Below are 20,032 nucleotides of genomic sequence, written 5' to 3' on the forward strand. Positions count from 1 at the left end.
TGAGGTCAACTTCACTTTACATCAGTTTCTGTTAGTCTTTCTCTCCTTTTCTGATATATGATATTTATCACTGCTTATAACATGATGTTCCATTACATTCATGCATCAACATTTGCTTAACTGTTCTCCAAGTGCATGTATCTTATGTCCAGCTCTTCCCTACCATGAAATGGGTGAATTTAAATGTTTTGGTGCCTGTAGGGACTTTTTTTCTTTTCAAAAATATTCAAGGAAAGTTTTTAAAGGTAAGAATTGATACTTAGTACCAACTGATATTTAGTACAGAGCATAGGGCAGCTAGGTGACCCAGAAGTTAGAGAGCTGACCCTAGAGTCAGAAGGACCCATCTTCCTGAGTCAAATCAGGTCTTTGATACTTAATAACTATAGGACCTTGGGCAAGTCACTTACCCTTGTTTGCCTCAGTTTCTTCATCTGTAAAATGAGCTGGAGAAGGAAATGTCAAGCCACTCTACTATTGTTGCCAAGAAAACTCCAAAAGGGTCATAAGAAGTCTGACACAACTGAAAAATGAATCAACAAAAATAGTGTCTGACATAGTAGGTGCTTAATACATGCTTATTTCCTTTTATTTTCAGATTCTTAGGAAAAAAAATCACTTAAATCTTATGTTTTACTCTATTCTAAAATCTCCAAAACTGGAGGAGAAAGATACTGATTTGTATAATGCAGATCAGTTATAGAACAGTTTCTTCACCCAAATGAAATTCTACAAAATGCAAAAGTCTCACAGATATTTAATGACATAAACTTAAACAAGAAGCAGTAACTTATAACCTCTATTATACTCAAAACTCAAAACATTTTGTAGGACTGCTAAATTATCATTCCAACTTTGAATCAGTTCTTCATTTTGGAACAGGTGGTAGGGACCTCAGATCTTACTCAGTCTCTTAAACTCACAACAACATTACCTCCCAGGATAGAAACATCTGACTCAGGATAGTTGTTCAAATGAAACACAAAAAGTAGAGGCAGTCAGAGATCTAAAGCCCAGGTTCAAAGTTGCTGAGCTGAGCACCTTCTTCAACTGGTATTTGAAATTACCATTTCTCTAGGAATGGAAGATAGCAACCTTTCTCCACTCATTCCCAGAAAGAAAAAAGTTCTATGTCACATGTAACCAAGAGCCCAAGAGGACAAAATCATTTCTTTTAAGATCTATGGAATGAAAGCTCTTCCTGGATCAGGGGTCAGTCTTCTCTATAGCCAGAGGAATGAGGAGAAATGAGATGAAAGGAACACCCAGAATGAGGCATCATTCTAAAGCACCAAACTCTTCAGGATTGACCCAGAACAAATATGGCTCAATGGACTCAGCTCATAGTCTTAAAGACTAGAGAAACTCACCTATTCAATGACATTACAGACTTTTATTGTTAAGTTGATTTTGTTTGTTTTATTGATGTTTTATTTAAAATATCACCTTCATTTCTGAATACATTCTTTTCCCCTACCCAGTGAGGCAATCCTGTTAACAAAAACATAATTTTTTTTAAAAAAGAGAAAAGAAAAAAAGCAGAGGTTCAGGTTGTTAAAATGCAAACCAACCTCACAGTTAACTTAGTCTGATAATATTACATAAGCATAGTTCACCTCTCCAAATGGAAGGAAAGTGTGTTTTATCATCTCTTCTTTTATGATGTTTGGCCATTATTATTATACAATGTAGAGTTATTTTCTATGTTTTTTTCCATCCATTCACATCGTAGTTGTGTGTGTGTATACACACACATATACATACATACATATATTCAAGCAGAAATTTAACCTTGGTCTTCCTGACTCATAACTATAGCACACTAAGCACAGCTACTCCTAATTTTGAATGAATTATTGGTGTATTCAGTCTCATCAAAGACACATTGTGTCTACTAAATGTTAGATACTGGGATAAAAACCTAAAAGGAGTTTATATTTTATTGGAGGAATATACCATGTACTCAGAGTATATACATCATCATATGAGAAGAGAGTGAGAACTAGCTGCTAGGGAGATGAAGAGGGGTCTCCTGTAGCAAGTGACACATGAGCTAAGGGATGGCAAGAGACAGAAGAGGAAGAGTGTATCCCAAGCCTGGAGAATGTCCTTTTAAAAGACTTAGAGGTGGGAAAGTCAAGTTCAGGAAACTAAGTGGGTCAATTTGATTAGAATATTGACTGCATGTAGGAGAAGAATATAGGAAAACTGGAAAAATAAGTTGGAACCATATAGTGAAGAGTTTTAAATAACAAACTGGGGAGTCTATACTTTATCTTCAAATTGATAGGGGGAACTGAAAGCTCTTGGTCAGAAAAGGAATGTGGTCACACCTGTGCTTTAGGAATATCACTTTGGAATCTGAGAGGAGGATCGATTGGATTGGCTATGGGTCTGAACAAGATTGGGGGTGGTGGTTATGAATAGAGAGAACCGGATGGAAGTGGGATATTGTGAAAAAAGAAGCAAGAAAATTTAGCAAATAATAATAGTTAATCTTTATAAAATGTCTACCACATGCTTGGAACTAAATTATCTCATTTAATCCTCACAACAATGATATATGGGTAGCATTGTTATTCCCACTTTACAGCTGAAGGCAGAGAGAGATCAAAAGGCTTTCCCAGGTCTCACATCTACTAAGCATCTCAGACCAGATTTGAATTCACATTTTCCTGGTTCTAGGCCAAATTTTCATTCCACAGCATTGAAGAGAAAAGTCAAGGGTGACTCCAAGGTTGCATCCCTGGATGAACAGAAGTATAATATATGTAAATAGCTTGTATTCATATTATCCTCTTCCATAAAAGTAGATCTGAAAACCATCCAAGTTCTGCATATTATGGGACATAATTAACTTAAAACCAAAGTCCTTAAGTCCCCACAAGTTAATTAGAGGTTACTTTAATTTATGGCAATAGATATTTACCAAAATAAGTAACAAGAAAGCTTCCCCAAATACACATAAGATTATATTTTCCTACATGTTATCAGACCATAGTGGAAGCAAAAGTACTTGTAAGAACTCATGGGGAGGAGACATATGTGAGGTCAAGGAACATATGTATCTGGGGTCACTCAAGCTTCCAACAGTGCTGTTTGCTCCATCATAGAACTCTCAGTGTTGTCTGATGATCTCATTGAGTGAATGATTTTCTTCCCTGACCTGAAAACCTTGGCTAATGTGTTTTACTTGCCATATCTGCCAATCTGTCTGAGGCTGGATTTGAATTCAGGCCTCCTGACTCCACTGGTCTTTCTAAAGAGTTATTATCTGGTGGTAATATCTACTGAGGTACTACAGTTCTACTACTATCAAATACTAAGTAATTTTTTAGTTCATAGATCTAGAGTCTATGTCAACAAGACTGAAGTCAGACAGTTGTGGCCTTTAAATGCTGGGATAAAGAGTGTGTCTTTGATTTCAGAGGCAATACTATTGGGGGTCACACAATAATATTGGGGTTAGCATTGGTATAAGAAGCAATTCACAAGACATGAGCTCTCTCCCAAGAAAGATGGCATTTTATTGGGCATTGTGCAGGCATGTGCACTGAGATGCTCTAGCAAAGAGGTTTCTGAGATCCCTCGTTGATATAAGGAAAGAGTTTGGAAGAAAGAAGAAATTATCTCAAATAGTTGTGCATCTGGAGGTCAGAAGTGAGCACCACCAGAAGGACAGAACTTCTAATAAAGAAATAACACATGCTTGTAAAAAAGATTTTTTGTAAATCAAAGAATACTCCAAGTGCAGGAAGCATTTGATTGACCTTTGCATAAGGCCAACACACAGGACCCAACACACAATATAACAAACACACAAGAGCCCAAAGACCTTGGGCAAGAAGTAGGAGATAGGGGTTGTAGGAACAGTTATAGTTAAAATTTCTGGTTTTAGCAAGGACCCAGGAAGGACACTCAGAGCAGATCTGAATGTTAAAGAGGTGGATCATTAATTAGGACCCCAGCAACAGGGAATCACCACATATTTTTTTATAAAAGCAGGAAACTGATATGACCAGATTTAGGTTTTAGAAAACATCAATTTGGCAGTCACATAGAAAATGAATTAGAGAAAGGAGAGCCTAGAAACAGGAATCTTAATTAGGAAAATATTGCAAACATTCAGGAGTGGGTTGATGACAGCCTTCTCTAGATGTATAGGATGAGAGGTAATAAACATCTACTTTTGTGCTACCATACCCTTACTCTATACAAGATGTGTCAAATTCAAATAGAAAAGGAAACAGTGAAATGAATATAAGAATCCTATTATTTATACTGTATTTACTTTTTTGTTAAATATTTCCCAATTGTATATATATATATACATATATATATATGTACATATATATATATATATATATATATATATATATATATATATTCAAGGCAATGGAGTTAAGTCACTTGCCCAAGGTCACACAGCTAAGTAAGTATTAAGTGTCTGAGGCTGGATTTGAATTCAGTCCTCCGGACTCCAGGGCTAGTGCTCTATTCCTTGTACCAACTAGCTGTCCCCCCCCCAATTATATTTTAATCTGACAATAAGAATCCAAGAGAGTTGTGGTCTATGGGCAGCTTGAAATTTCTGTCCAATACCCTAGGTCAATATCCACCTCCTTTACCAGTCCTTTTCTTATGAATTCAGCCATTGTCTCTCATTTCTAGCACTGAAGTTCTACAATCCCCTGGATTCCTACCATCTTATACAAATCGAGCAACAAATTCTATATTTCCTTATACTTTTGTGTGTTATCATGTGCATTGAGTCTCCTCAACTAGTTCACAAGTTCCTTGAATGCTTGTATTTAAATACCCATTGACTAGGTTTAGTGGAAAAGTTGTAAAGTCAACATACATTTATTTATTTAGGTTTCTGAAAATCACTGGAGGTAAATGACTTTCCCAAGGTCACATAGTAATTATCAAGTGCCTGAGGCCAAATTTGAACTCAGGTATTCCTGATTTAAGAGTTAGTGGTCTATCCACTGCTCTACCTAGCTACTCCCTCAATATACATTCATAAAGCATTTTCTATTTGCCACTCACTTTGCTAAAACTTTAAATTTTCTGCAAAAGTATCAAGTTGAAACTTTCAATAAATTTTAAAGACAAAGTTAAAGTTTCTGTAAAGTTTATAGAAGATTGGTTGCCCCATGTATAGCAACCATACACAGACAGGAAGCTTGATAAATTCTCTTTTACAATGGAGGTGATGCTGAGGAACATGTAAACCTATAGTCGAATAATACATTTCATCACCTGTCATGAAACAGCAACAACAAAATTGATCAGAAAGAATATTCTGGGAGTTTTGGTTTCATTCTTTATGAAATGAAGATATTCAATTTGATAATATCTAAAATGTCTAGGTACCAAAATTCTGTGATTCCCTGAACTCTTGTAAAGATTAAAAGAAATGGGAGCAAGGCAAAAGCAACTTGTAATATAATATGTAATGAATATAGAACTTTTTTCCCCTCCAAAGTCAAACTTTTCATTTGACCCATGAATATAAAGGCAAAAGTTTGCTAAGACTAAGTCTGTTACTTAAATATCACAGTCTTTCTAAAGAGTCATCATAGATTACACTGAGAAGTCATCCTACCACAAATTGGTTTTATATAAAGCATGCTTCAAATGCCACATCTCAGGAATTTGATTCTTATTGAACCAACAAAATGTCATCATCAAGGACAATGCTTTCCTGTGGAAGAGAAATTAGATTTATCAAATTGAGATCTAGGATCAAAGGACAGAAGATACAGAGAGGATAATTTTGTCTTAATAGAATTTCCCTATTACTGAACCTGTCCAACAATGAAGTGAGATAGTCATCATTAATCAGCAAAAAAATTATTAAATACTTCCTATACACTGGGGACAAAAATGATTCAGTTCCTACCTTCAAGGAACTTAGGGGATTCTATTTTTATATATGCAAAAAACCCAAAATAAATATGGGGGGTTATGTTTGAAGAAAACACTAGTAGGTCAGGGGAACCACCATAAATGACTATTCATAGCACTTAATTTTTATGCCATCTGTAGAAGCATTTGTAGTTCTAATAAGACTTTCACCCAAATATTATGATTATTTGTTGAACCACAGACTATGTAACCTGGTGGCAGGGTACCATGTTGCAGAAATAGTACATGGTGGGGATTAAAGTGTGAATTAACAAACCTGACAGCATGTCAAAATTACCATAATCACCATGTTGCTTTTTTAAAAAGTTTTTGAGGATGACTTGTGTTCAAATTCTAGTTCAGATACTTGAAGATTTGACCTCTAAAGGCTGATTTCTCCTCTCTGAACGAGGGGGCTGAGTTATTGATCTTTTAAGTCCCTTTCTGATCTAAATCTAAATGATAATCTAAGGGGAAAAAAAGAATCCAGTCCAATAAAATAAACCTCAATAAATTAATCATTTTAAATTCCTGTTTAATTTACAAAAGTAGCAAAGAGTAACCATCTTTTAATAGAAATAGGCACAAAATGTAATTCTTTTTTCATCAAGGGAGTATTGTTCTCTTAGAAGGAATATCAGTAAAGGTTAGTCAGATGAAAAAAATCTCTGGAAACTTTCCTTCCTTGTTTTGTTATCCATCTAGGTTATAAAGGACAATATAATAAATGAGATAACACCCAGTAGAAGCATCTAAACTATAGAAAGCTCGGTCCTTTCTACTTCCCTTAAAAAGAATGAAGATATTTGCCAAAATTTATGTCCATTCTATGCATTTCATCCATTTTCTTTTTTTCAAGGCTTGTCATCTTCCCGGTGCATATCAATAGAAGATATGAGTTGATGAAATGTGGGACGTTTTTCTGGAAGCTAAACGAAAAGAAAAGTCATTGTTTGACTTGATTGATCATCTACAATATTATTAGCAACAAAAAGTATCTATCCATTCTATAAGGAAATGTTCTTATCTCTTGGGAGACTGCTGAAATCAGCCAAATTTTATAAATCAGGTATGAAAATAAGTTTGTGGCTCCAAGTTCTGGAGTTCGCCATTCATGTCCCTAAATTATCACATGCCCAGGAACTGTTACTATTTTCTTTTAGAGGAGATGGGTCTAGCTCTTGCCTACATTCTAATACAGTGGTACAGCACAGGAATCTGAAATTCCTATATCCTCTCTTCTATCCTTTCACTGAGTCCCTTGGAATATACTGAAAAAATTATTTTTTTTGCCTTTGGCAAGGCCATGGGGTTAAAGTGACCTGACCAAAGTCAGATACTTGAAGTTAAAAATTATCAAGTTGGATTTTTTTGTCTTTTTTTGTCAAGACCATGGGGTTAAATGACTTGTCCAAGTTCAAGTAAGTATTAAGTGACTGAGGCTGGATTTGAACTGAGGTCCTCCTGACTCCAGGACAGTGCTCTATCCACAGCACCACCTATATGCCCCTCAAACTGGATTTGACCTCATCCTTCTGACTCCAGTGCCAGTACTCTATTGACTGTATCCATCAAATTGTGATGGTTAGTTTAAGTGTACTTTGAATTTAACAAAGTAGTTGGGGGGGGGGGGTTCTTCTGGATTTCTGTTTTCTTTTTTAAAAAATATTTTATTAAGGATCATATTTCCTTTTTTTAGCCTTTTTGACACTATCCACTAACTCATCCCCTTCCCCTAGCCTAAACTGTATCAATTAAGTACATATAAATAAACAAATGCAGCAACATGTTGGCCAGCACTGAAAATAGGTTTCATTTTGTGCATAGGGTTGTTTTTGAGGAGAGCCCTTTGTAAACTATAAAATTTTATATGAATGTAAGCTGTTGTAATAATAGCACAAAGCTTTCCAGGTAGAGGAGGTATCTGCAAGAATTATGTTTTGAGCCCTCAAGGACTCTTCTGCATATTGGTAACCTATCTCTCACTCTTATCTGTGAGTCTGAATGGAATATTTCTTTTCCTATCTTGGATTTGGCAGCCAGACTGCTGCCTTGTGTTCCCTTGACCTGCTTCATACTAGATCCATATTTCTAGATTTCCCACCTCAGTCTGGTAAGAAACTTAGGTGTTCAGCAGCACTGCTAGAGATGGGGATAGAAGTGGGGGTGAAACAAAACCCACTAACATCATTTTTATCTTCAAACAAGTATTAAGCGGTTCTTCTTCATGAAGTCTTTCTCAACTCATTTTAGGGTCCCTGAGTGTCCTGCTATTGCTTCATATTCAATATGACAAATCTTGTCACGTTACACTGCTAAGTCAACTTCTCTTCTAACTTCTCTAAGCCTGTCAATAGCATCACGTTGCATCTAAGTTATCCAGATCCAAGTCTTTGGTGCCATTTGCTACTTTCTAGATAAATTTATATATGCAAATATATGTGGATATATGTGGATATATGCAGGGATATGTGGTAAATTTCTAAAAACAAGCTGTAGGAAAAAATGTAAGGAAAACATAATATTACATTTGAGTTGCATACTTAACACTTTCTTAAGTTTAGACAATCCACAAAACAATAAATCAAGTCCTTAAATGTAGTATTTGCCAAATTTCCTAGTGTAAATGGCTCACACTGAAAATTTAATAAATGGTTTTCTGTTTAAGTTGACTTCACACATCCTTTTTTTTTAGGTTTTTGCAAGGCAAACTGGGTTAAGTGGCTTGCCCAAGGCCACAAAGCTAGGTAATTATTAAGTGTCTGAGACCGGATTTGAACCCAGGTATTCCTGACTCCAAGGCTGGTGCTTTATCCACTATGCCACCTAGCTGCCCCTACTTCACACATCCTTATATGTATTTATACAAGCATATTTCAAAGTATGGGTGTGTGTGTGTGTGTGTGTGTGTGTGTGTGTGTGTGTGTGTGTGTGTGTATAGATGTTGCATATCATAGATGATAGTCTATTATTTTTCCACTATTTTTATTTATTATGATAGCAGTTAGCTGACAGGTTAGGTTAACCTAGTTAGGTTAAAGTGCTGAACTTTAAGTCAAGAAAGTCTACATTTGAATTCTGCCTCGGACATTTGCTAGCAGTATCCATGGTTAAGACACTTAACCTATGACAGCCTCAGTTTCTTCACCTGTCAAATAGGGACAAAAGCATTCATGTTCCACAGGGTTATTGTGAAGATTAAATTAGATAAAACATGAAAAGCAATTTGAAAATCCTAAGGTTAGATAAATGTTAGACCTATCATTTATCTATCTATTTCTGTCAATCTACCTTTATGAATAAATGTATATACTGATATATGCATGCATATGTACAGATGTAAATAAACATTGGAATATATAAAGAATATGTGAATGTGCACATCCATGTATGTGTGTGTTTTTAGCTAAGTATTTCTAATCTTAAAGCTGCACTAAGACTTTCTGGACACTTTAATTATTTAGTCACAAAATCCCTTCAATTCTTCCTTTATAAAGTTTTCTAAAACAAATCTTTCATTCTATTTCCTTTGAGTCCAACTGAATCTAGGCATAGAGAGAGTTGAAAGAGACATTTAGGCAATATTTTACATGTGAGAAAACTGAGGGCCAGTGACAGTCAGACCCAGTGACTTGCTCTGGATATCATGCTGTGTATGACATAGGACAGAAACTTCTGTTATTTGATTTCAAATCCAGTCCTCTTTCCACTTTATCATATGTTCTTAAATTTTAAGACCTGGATTACTTCAATAACTTCTTAAATGACTTCCCTGCCTAGAGCCTCTGTCATGTTCTGATCTATCCTACATTCAGATGTCAAAATGATCTTTCATTTTGGAGCATTCTCAAAAACTTTCAGTCACTCAAATTTGTGCTATTCCCTACCTTGGGATTTAAAATTCTTCAAAAAGCTTGTCCAAACTTTCCTTCCAACTTTGTCCCTCCCTAATTCCCTAGCAAAATACTTTCCTTTAGCTCTGCAGCTTTGCTGTGTGTGATATGGTCATTCCAGGCTTCGAACTTTTGCTACTTCACCTTTTGGAATGCCTTTCTATCTACCTCTGCCTATCCATAGAACAAATTTATGAATAAATAGATATATAAACATCCAGCTAGGTGGTGCAATGGATAGAATGCCAAACCTTGAGTCAAGAAGATCTGAGTTCAAATTTGGACTCAGATGTTTAATAGCTATGTGACTCTAGGCAAGTCACTAACCCTGCTAGCCTCAGTTTCCCCTTCTGTAAAATGATATGGAAAAGGAAATGGCAAACCATTCTAATATCTCTGCCAGAGAAACCCCAAATAGTGTCACAAAGAACAAAATGACTGAATAATAAAAACTGAAATGAATAAATGAATGGGAATCCTTATCTGCCACTCTATTGTACTTACCACCTCATAAAAACTCATTTGAATACAATTAATCTTACCCATTTCTATAATTATTTGATGGTTTGCTATTGCTGTTGTTTTAATTTACTGGGAGAATAGCTATGGGTTTTCTAAGTGTTATTAGTAAATTTCATGAGGGAAGACAACATGGCAATGTTCTGCCTTCCCTTGTTTGGTTGTATAATATCAGATACTATCATTTCATTATCTCTTTTTTGATATTGGTCAATAGAAAGAGTTTTTGAGAAGGAAAATGAATAGAGGACTTGTCTTAGAACTTGGAAGAACCTAGATGGTTTCAAATGCTACTTCTAATACAAACTGCATAATCTTGGGTAAGTAAACATCTAAGCTATTAGTGCTGTGACCAAGTCAATTAATCTTTAAGTGATCTAGGCCTATACAGTGGAGTAAAATTCAAATATAAGTGGGTCCACTAATCTGTGCAGAAGGATCTCTAGGGCTGTATATTGACATAGTTTTAAAATGTAATTTTAGCTATAGATTATTGTATTTTTATTTTTCTAAATATTTCCCCATTATATTTTAATCTGGATGAGAGCTCTCTAGAATCTCCATTTTTAATACCTCTGATTGACACCTATACATTGTGAAGAAGGTATCAACCTGAATGGATAGAAGGAACTTCCTCCTCTGAGAGTTTCTTATACCAATAAAATCACAGATTTAATTCCTATCCTTCCCTCTCAACACAAACATTCAAATCAATCTGTGATTTCATTGATGTGGGCATTCTGTTCAGTGATGCGGATTGCAATTCAACTATGCATATATCTCATATATATACATATATATATATATATATATATATATGTATATGATAAAATCCTTCATTACCACTTTCTCTAAGTTGACATAGTTGGTCCACCCTATGTGCAAGGATCTTCTTGACATTCTCTTTATGACCAATGGACAACAGACAAGCTTCCAGTCCATCTTGATGATAACAGCTTACTAGAGCAATCATTGTGTGTCAGTTGTATAGCTGGATAGAATGCTAGACTTGGAGTCAGAAAAACCTGAATTCAAATTCCTTCTCATAAGGAATTATTTTACTTACTCTAAGACCCTGAGTATATCAGTTTCTTTATTTGTTACATGGAAACAATGATAGCTTCTAATGGACAAAATTACTTGGAGGATCAAATAAGATAAATGCTATGTATTGTCATTATAGCTTGCCTCATGCCAACAGCTGTACATTATTTGATAGATGTTGTCCGAAGCTAGCTGTGGCCGATAGAGCCGATAACCTTGGGAAACTTTTGTCACCACATCCCTATTATCATAGAGTTCATAGGGTTGTTTCCCCAAACTGAACACTTCCCACATCAGGATTCCTACAAAGAATCAAGAGAAAATCTATGATTAAACTACAACAAGCACAGCAACATTAACATTCACAATCACAAACCAACCCCTGCTACAACAACAGAAAATGCCAGAGGACAGAGGAATTGTCAAATGAACTTCCAGTAAAAATAAGTGAATACAATAGATCACTCTTTATCAGAGGTAGCAAGTCACCAGATACTCTCCATTGAACATTGCTTCCAAGGGAGAGGGATTTAGAGTAAAACGTATTTTAATTTACTTAGGGCTGGAAGGGAACTAAGAACTCATCTATAAATAAGGAAACTGAGACCTAGAAGTCTTTCTCAAGATCCCATAGTATATGACAGAATGAGGAATCAGACACGTCCTCTGATTTCAAATCCAGTACACTTTTCTCTACATTGTCTCAGGCATAGTTAAATTTTATATATAATTGTAATCACAGTCCCAAAGTTCATTGGTATGAAATTCTCTCTTCATTGGTGCAATAAATTGAGCAGGCTTCACACATATTTGTGACAATTTCCCTCTTTTTTCCCCTTTAACAGTTTGCAAATTACTAAAAATTTAGCAAGGGCAGCTAGATGGTACAGTGGATAGAGCACCAGCCCTGGAGTCAAGAGGACCTGAGTTCAAATGTGTTCAGACACTTACTAGCTGTGTGATCTTGGGCAACTCACTTAACCCTGATTGCCTCAGATACACTACCATCTCCAAACATCCTGATTCATATCTGGCTACTGTATCCAGGTGACTCTGGAGGAGAAAGTGAGTCTGGTGACTTTGCACAGCACCCCTTCATTCATCGAATTCATGTGCATGTCATGACATTATCTCCCTGATGTCATGGTCTTCTTCAAGAACAAAAGACAAATAACAAAACAAGCTGGAGAAGGAAATGGCAAATCACTCCAGCAGCTTTGTCAAGAAAACTCTAACTGGGGTCACAAAGAAATTGGACACAAATGAAAATGACTAAAATACAAAAATATAGCATGGTGTAGTTACCAGAGTCATGGTGCCTTGAAATTGGAAAGAATTGGTGGTTTCAAGTACTGTCTCTGACACATACTTGCTTTAGAAGCATTCAATGCCCCCAGAAAACTCTCAAAGATTATAAAATATACCTTGGAAGCTTCTCAAATGGATGAAACCATAAGAACATATTAAAACAACAATAACAAGAAAAATTTTAAGTAGTAAGCCCCTAAGACCAACAATCTTAGAGTTGATCTTCACTTATGATCTATAATGACATTTCTATAGGGCTTCTTTAAGATAATGAATTAAAATGTAAGTTTTTATTCAAAAACAGATCAAGGTATATTGTGGATCAAAATGCTTTCAGATACCAAGTCTCTTAAACTTATTCTAACTGTTGTCTCTAAATATTCAAACCAATTAAATTTGACCTTTATGTAGCCATAATCTTAATGTTATTATTAAATAACATTCTAACTCATGGTTAGAAAACTGTATACATCCCTTTTATGTGGGAAGAGACCAACAGGAAATATACCACCCAGCATGCTTTTGACATTAAATGCATTATCAAGAATGTCTCCCCATCTTTGGTAACCTCTTGCAAGTTATTGCTTGTCATTTTAGGGCATTTACTTTAATGTTTCAAATGTTTTAGTGCCTCAATTGTGTTTTTTGCTGCTGCTGTTGCTCTTACTCTGATATTTCTCCTTTGACAAGTTAGCTTCTCGACTAACCATGCTGCCCTAAATGACAGCGCTCTTACCGAAGGCCCATACATCTGACTTGCTGCTATATTTGGAGTAATGAAAGACTTCTGGTGCTGACCACTTGATTGGGAACTTTGTTCCTATTGAGCTGACATATTGATCATCAAGAACATATCTGGAAGAAACAAAAGAGATTATGAAACTCAGGCCAGCATCTGAGCAAGAAACCCTTAGTTCCTTTTATTTCAATTCACTTCAAACCACTAAATATGTTCTAAAGATTTTCTAGCAGCATCTTTGAGCATAGAAATTACAATTAGAATAAAGACCTAAGGAGTTTTCTGAGGATCAGTCTAATACCCTTTCTTCCTTAACCTCTTGCAGAATTTCCAAATATAAATTTAGCAAGAGACCATTTGTGGATTTTAAGTTTAACAAAAGTACATTTTTTTTATGTTTTTAGGTTACCAAGGCTAGATATTAATTTTATTCATAGATTTTCCAAGAGAAACAATTATTGTTAAAGGCTTAAGAATAACATAATATCTCACAAAGCAGAAGGCTTCAGTGAATATAATTTAACTTGAATAAAAATTAAAACACCCAAAACTCACTTAAGATATTGCTAATGGGATGGTTAAAATAATAATCTTCCATTGGGGGAAATGATTCAAAGAAGAAACTAAATTGCTATGGGATCAGAAATCAGTAATATATAACGTAGGGAAAATATGAAAATCAGAAAGTTGTTAAGAGGTTTACTCTAATTATAGATATTAGAAGCAGTTGATTGGTCAATTCTAAGGGAAAGGATTTTTTTTTGAAAAGAACTTTAGGGGTTGCTAGGTGGTGTAGTGGATAAAGCACCAGCCTTGGAGTCAGGAGTACCTGGGTTCAAATCCAGTCTCAGATACTTAATAATTACCTAGCTGTGTGGCCTTGGGCAAGCCACTTAACCCCATTTGCCTTGCAAAAAACAAAAACTTTAAAAGTCTGCAAATCCAAAGATCTAGATTGGCACCTTCCAGAAAATAAAAAATACAAGAAGTTGTTGTTTTTTTTTCCATTTCTCATGTTATAATCCTTAAATTCCTTGGTTCAATGGGAGAGTTATAGAAGTTTAAGGGATTATAAATAAAAAGAACTGTTTTCTAATTCTGATTCTATCGGTCAAAACCAGATTTACAAAGTCATTTAACCTCTCTCTGTTTCTATTTCCTTATCCATAAAATGAAATCATCTCTAAAGTCACTTCCAGCTTTAAAGTGTTAGAAAACCATGTCTTTATACCCTTAGAGAATGAGACAGGGAAAAAACTCAATGGGCTAGTTAAGAAACCTGACTTGTATGCCCCAGTCTTTTCAAGAAAGGTTTTATGATGGGTTATAGAGAAGAAAGTTATTTTTCTAGAGAATCTAGGCCCCATCTTTTGGTAAGAAGTAGAAGGAGGAAAAGGAATAACAATCATCATATCCTTCAACTCAAGGATGAGTTCAAGAATATGTTCTAGTGAAGAAGCAAAGATAGTCATGTTGAATGCAGGTTTCTATAGCATGTGACCAGAGAGGACTTTTAGGTATAAGTACAGAAGAACTACACAGGTACTACCATGGAGTAAGATTATACTTGTTCTGCCTTTATTACTACACTTTATTTCTCCAAGAAAATGGTGTGGGGCACCATCAGAGAGGATTCCTGGCTGCCAGGAAATGTGTACTTTGGGATAAACTGTCTTGGGACTAACAGGCAATTCTCTTCTCTACTGTCAGAAACAAGAGTCTCCAGATAATTCAGAGAAGGGTAGGAGAAGGAATAAAAGCAAACATTGAGCATATAGACTCATAGAAACAAGAAATTTAGACCTGAAAAGGACTTTAGAGATTATTTTATTCAATCCTTTCATTTTGTAAATAAAGGAAAAAAAGTCCAAAAAGAGTTAAATGACTGACCCACATAAAACAAGTAGCAGGCAAATTAGGATTTGAACCCAAATTTTCTGAGTTCAAATCTAGAACTCTTATCATTATATCAAAATTATTATAGGCTATAATTTGTCATGCAAATCAAGAGTTTATTTATTCCCAAGTAAGAAATTAAAAGTTATAAACCAAAAAGGAGTTACTGAATAATTTTAAAACAGTGTAACTCATGCCACTAAGCATATATATTTCCAAATGCTGAATTTATGAAAACACTTTAAAAAATAGATTCACATTTGCTTGAGATGGTTTAGAAGACTGCTTTTTTGAGTTGGAGTCCATCATTTCTGAAGTTAATGTGAACTCTGCACTCCTCCCTTTTTACATTTTTTTTTAAGGCAAAGAGCAGGCATTAAACCCAACTTGTACTTTGTTCAGTTTAGGAGTACTACATTAAAATAAAATTAAATCTCCACACCCACTAATTGTTCTTTTACTAATTAACTCACTGATGTGCTTTTCATATCTACCCTTCCTGCCAAAGAATGTGAACATTCACTCAGTTTGCTAAGACTGAGAACCAGGGTAATGAAAGACAACACAGGAAATCCAGTGCTAGGATAAACATTCTCAACATAATATCTACCACTATTTTAAAAGGGAAGAGAAAGGAAGGTTGCTTCTAAATCACTCAGCGTTAACCCTGATGTGGCAGCAGGAATGTTGAACAATGGTATCTTACTTAGTAAGGCGCCATTCATTAGTGCATTGAAAATTTCTATTGAATGAAAAGGAAATTTCCACCAATCTTATCTAGGGTGAGAACCAGGCCTGCTGTTCTTTTGAAAACATGTATGCACAGTTTGAAGGGAACTCAGATATCTCTACTGCAGGGTTCTTCACCTTTGATTGAAGTTCCCACGGATGGGTTGTAGTGGGTTCACAAAGTTGGATGGGAAAAAAATACTGTCTTAATTTTCACCAACCTCTAGGTGAAATCCAACATTTCCTTCAATTGTTTTTTTAAAGTGATTCTTAGAAGGGTTCCACAGGTTTCCCCAGACTACCAAAGGGATTGATGACCCAAAGATCCTCTTTGTGGTTTAGTGCAGTTTCCTTCATTTTGCTAATGAGTAATGCATGTATATAGATGATGAGTTTGATGCATGCTCTGCCAGAGCTAGCTCAGTGTTTGAGAGGCTCCTAAGGAGAGTGTGGGAAAGAAGAGGTATTAGATGGCCTATTAAACTGATGGCCTTCAAAACTTCTGTGTATGCCTGTGAAACCTGGACAGGCTACCAGTAACATGTTAGCAAACTGAATTGTTTCTATTTCAGTTGTCTTAGGAAGAGTCTGAAGATTACCTGGCAAGATAAGGTATTAGACACTGAAATCCTTCCTCAAGCTAAACTGCCAAGCATTCAAATTCTACTCCAGAGAGTACAACTCTAATGGGTTGGCCACATTGTTCAATTGTCAAATGTACTTTTGCCTAAAAGACTATTTTAAAAAGACTTCACATAAAGTGGAAGTTTAGAAGTGGAAGTGGAAGTCAGAAGTCAGAAGAAGTGACACAAGGACATGCTCAAGATCTCTCTGAATGCATTATGAGACACAGGAGACATTGGCACAGGACTGTCCAGCATAGTGTGCTTGAAACAAAGAAGGCACCATGATCTATGAGAAAAGCAGAATTGCAGTAGCTCAAAAGAAACATAAATTGTACAAATATAGTGCCATCTTTACCCCAAAATACCAATGTGGACTATCTGTGCCCAACCTGTGGGAGAACATTCTGAACTTGTATTGGTTTAGTTAGCCTCCATTGGACACACTGTGTCTCGACCTCAACACAGTGATATCATTTTGGTTCTTTTCAAGAACAACAGATCATAGCCATACCATACCAATGAGGAACTTGAATTTATAGTATAAGCAATAAAGTCTAAAGGTTTATTCAATCCTAATTTCTCTTTTCAATTAATCATTTACAATGAGCTTTCTAAGTGCCAGAAATTATGCTAGCTACTTGAATTAAAAGCAAAAAATAAATTGGCCCTGCCCTCCATTCTATTAAGGAAAATGACATACACTCACATAAGCAAATAAAAAATATTAACAAAAATATACAAAATGATTTAATGAAAGGCATTGGCAAATTTGAACAAACACTACCTTAATAATAAAATATTAATATTTTCCAATTAAATATTAAACATATTAAGTTTTCATAAGATACAGCTGTGGAATGAATTTCCATTACTCAATAGGACTTCTAAAAATTTCAAAGCTCTCAAAACTGGCAAAATTATGAAATATCTAGTAGTATGCAAGGATCTCACCCTAGGTGCAAGCTGCATACAGTAACATAGTGATTGTGGTGTTTTGAGAAGGTTGGGACCTGAGTAATAACTCTTTTACTTCTCATATTAAAAGCTAGTCAGAGGGATGGCAACCTCAAGAAGAAATTAATGCTCTTGGATTTCAACAGTGGAGCCAAGGTATACACACTGATCACATTACTTGAGATAATACAGAGAAAGAATATAAATAAAAGATAATAAAAAAATTTTCTCTCTGACTAAGGCATAATTATTTCCATCTTTTAACCAAGAAATAACTATTTTATATTGAACTGCTTCCAATTCTTAATGAAATTTCTTCAGGTGATCAGTCAATTTTTATGGAACTTTTATTATTTTCATATAATTTTGGAGCAGAAAGGAATTTTGGAGATTAAAAAAATCACAGGATTATAGATCTAGGATGGGAAGGGACCATCTTATTCATTGCTCTCATTTTTTTAAGGTAAGCTGAGTTAAGTGACTTGCCTAAGGCACTCAGAGTTAGTAAAGATCTGAGGTCAAATTTGAACTCATTTCCTCTTGATTTCAGGGTCAGTGCTACATACTATAACCATCTAGATGCCCCCCTTGTCTCATTTTACAGATCAGGAAACTGAGACCTGAAGCAATCACAACTTAGTGAAAATTAGGAAAAGAGAACAAGGAATATAATCCAGGACAAAGCCTACCAGTTCACAGCTCCTTAAACTATACCATGCAATTTTTGATTTTATTACTTAGGAAAACATTCATGCAAATCCCATTTACCTGTTTTCACTTAGCATCTGCCTTACCTGGTCATTCCGAAGTCAGATACTTTCACTGAAAGGTCACTGTCAACCAAACAATTCCTAGCAGCCTTACAGGAGGGAAAAAAATAGAGAATTTACCAAACACTCAGAAGTGAACAAAGAAATATCAGGTCATTTGTCTTGCTTTCCTGTAATAGTTAATACTTAAGAAAAATCTCAGACTATAACAATAGCTGACAGTAACAGAGAATTTAAAATTTTCAAAGTACTGTATATGTCCCCATGTATATAAATATCTGTATATGTGTATTGTGTGCTCAAAATATATTTTTGAACCTCTCAATAAGCTAAATGTACTATTTTTCTTATTTTATAGATCTGTGAGAATTGAATGAAACACATTGACTCCATTTTATGACCCAATTTTGAATCCAGCTCAATTTTCTTTCTGTTCATTTATGGGTCTAGTCCAATTTCTATCTTGTGAGAAAACATTATTACATTGTTTGAACCTGTTCCTGAATGACTGGGAAGCTGATTCACTTGATGATTAGAGACCCTTAAATTAAGGATTAATTATGCTGACCAGAAATCCAGTTAGATCCAAAGACAGATGCAGGAAGTTTTCTCACAATTATATATCTCAGGCAATCCATATATCTTTTCTGAAAATAGCCCATACATGTGTTATTGTTTTCATGAACCTTTAATTGAATATAGATACCTGATAGGAGGAATGGGACACCTCTTTTCCTGATTTCAGGAAAATGTATCCATTTATTCTCCCCTTCCCGACTTGGGAAGTTCCTAATCCTTTCTCCAATTAGAAATCAAATTGTCCAATTATTTCTTTAAGTTAATTGGTTTCATCTGATTGTTTTTAGTACATAATATCTATTTCATTCTGTATTCAGGAACTTTGAATTGACTGGGGAATCCATCTATGCATTTATTCTGTTTTCCAAATAAACATTGTAGCTTTGATTGTTGCCTTAGTTATTATCCATCACACATGAAAAAAAAACAGTCTCAGAGGATGATCAACCCATAGTCACATGTTACTAAGTAACAGAAATAAGATTGAAACCCAGTTCTTAGTGGCTCTAGACACTTGGCAACATTGTTCAAATCTTTATAGTTTTCAAAGTTCTTTCAAATCTGTCATCCCATTTGATCCTGACAAGATTTTTTGCTGTGAAATGAGTAGTCTTTTTTAATAGATGAGTATACTGAACTTTAAAGAAATTAAGTGATTTTTCCCATGTTCACACAGTTAATAAATATTTGAAATGTGATGATTATGATGACCATGATGAAAGACCATGATAATAATTCTGATTGTTGTCACAAATGTTTATGGGGTAGAGTTGGGGTGATGGCATACTTTGGGGACCATTCCCATTGGTACTCTCTATTCACAGCAAGGGTTTATGTGAGAATAGTGCTTCTTTTAAGGAGTCAGTCAGAAAATGCTCCCTGGCTCACATTCTATGTACATCTATGTCTATTATTATTTCATAACTCAGATCCTATGATTGGAAGGACCAAATGGCTGATCTATAAGAGTCACTGCAATGCTTTCAGTCACTAAGAGTCATTCAAGCACAGTAAGTAGGGAAAGAGGAACTCTAGAAAAATCTATCAGTGAATATTCCTACC

The 20,032-nt window shown here is 35.2% G+C and overlaps 1 protein-coding gene across 3 annotated transcripts in view; it reads right to left on the minus strand.

The window, feature by feature from the left end:
* Window positions 1-4,418: 4,418 nt before the first annotated feature.
* BMX (BMX non-receptor tyrosine kinase) overlaps window positions 4,419-20,032 on the minus strand; it is a 71,890-nt gene continuing 56,276 nt past the window's right edge. For 2 of the 3 annotated variants that reach the window (XM_074192398.1, XM_074192396.1), the window contains exons 16-19: window positions 18,416-18,480; window positions 13,414-13,532; window positions 11,514-11,671; window positions 4,419-6,842 (exon numbers count right to left, since the gene is read on the minus strand). In XM_074192398.1, the coding sequence (XP_074048499.1) occupies window positions 6,768-6,842; window positions 11,514-11,671; window positions 13,414-13,532; window positions 18,416-18,480 (417 nt within the window). In that variant the 3' untranslated portion in view covers window positions 4,419-6,767. The remainder of the gene's footprint in view (window positions 6,843-11,513; window positions 11,672-13,413; window positions 13,533-18,415; window positions 18,481-20,032) is intronic. The other variant, XM_074192397.1, reaches the window with a different exon arrangement.

The sequence above is a fragment of the Macrotis lagotis genome, chromosome 6 (assembly GCF_037893015.1).
Source record: "Macrotis lagotis isolate mMagLag1 chromosome 6, bilby.v1.9.chrom.fasta, whole genome shotgun sequence".
Classification (NCBI taxonomy): Eukaryota; Metazoa; Chordata; class Mammalia; order Peramelemorphia; family Peramelidae; genus Macrotis; species Macrotis lagotis.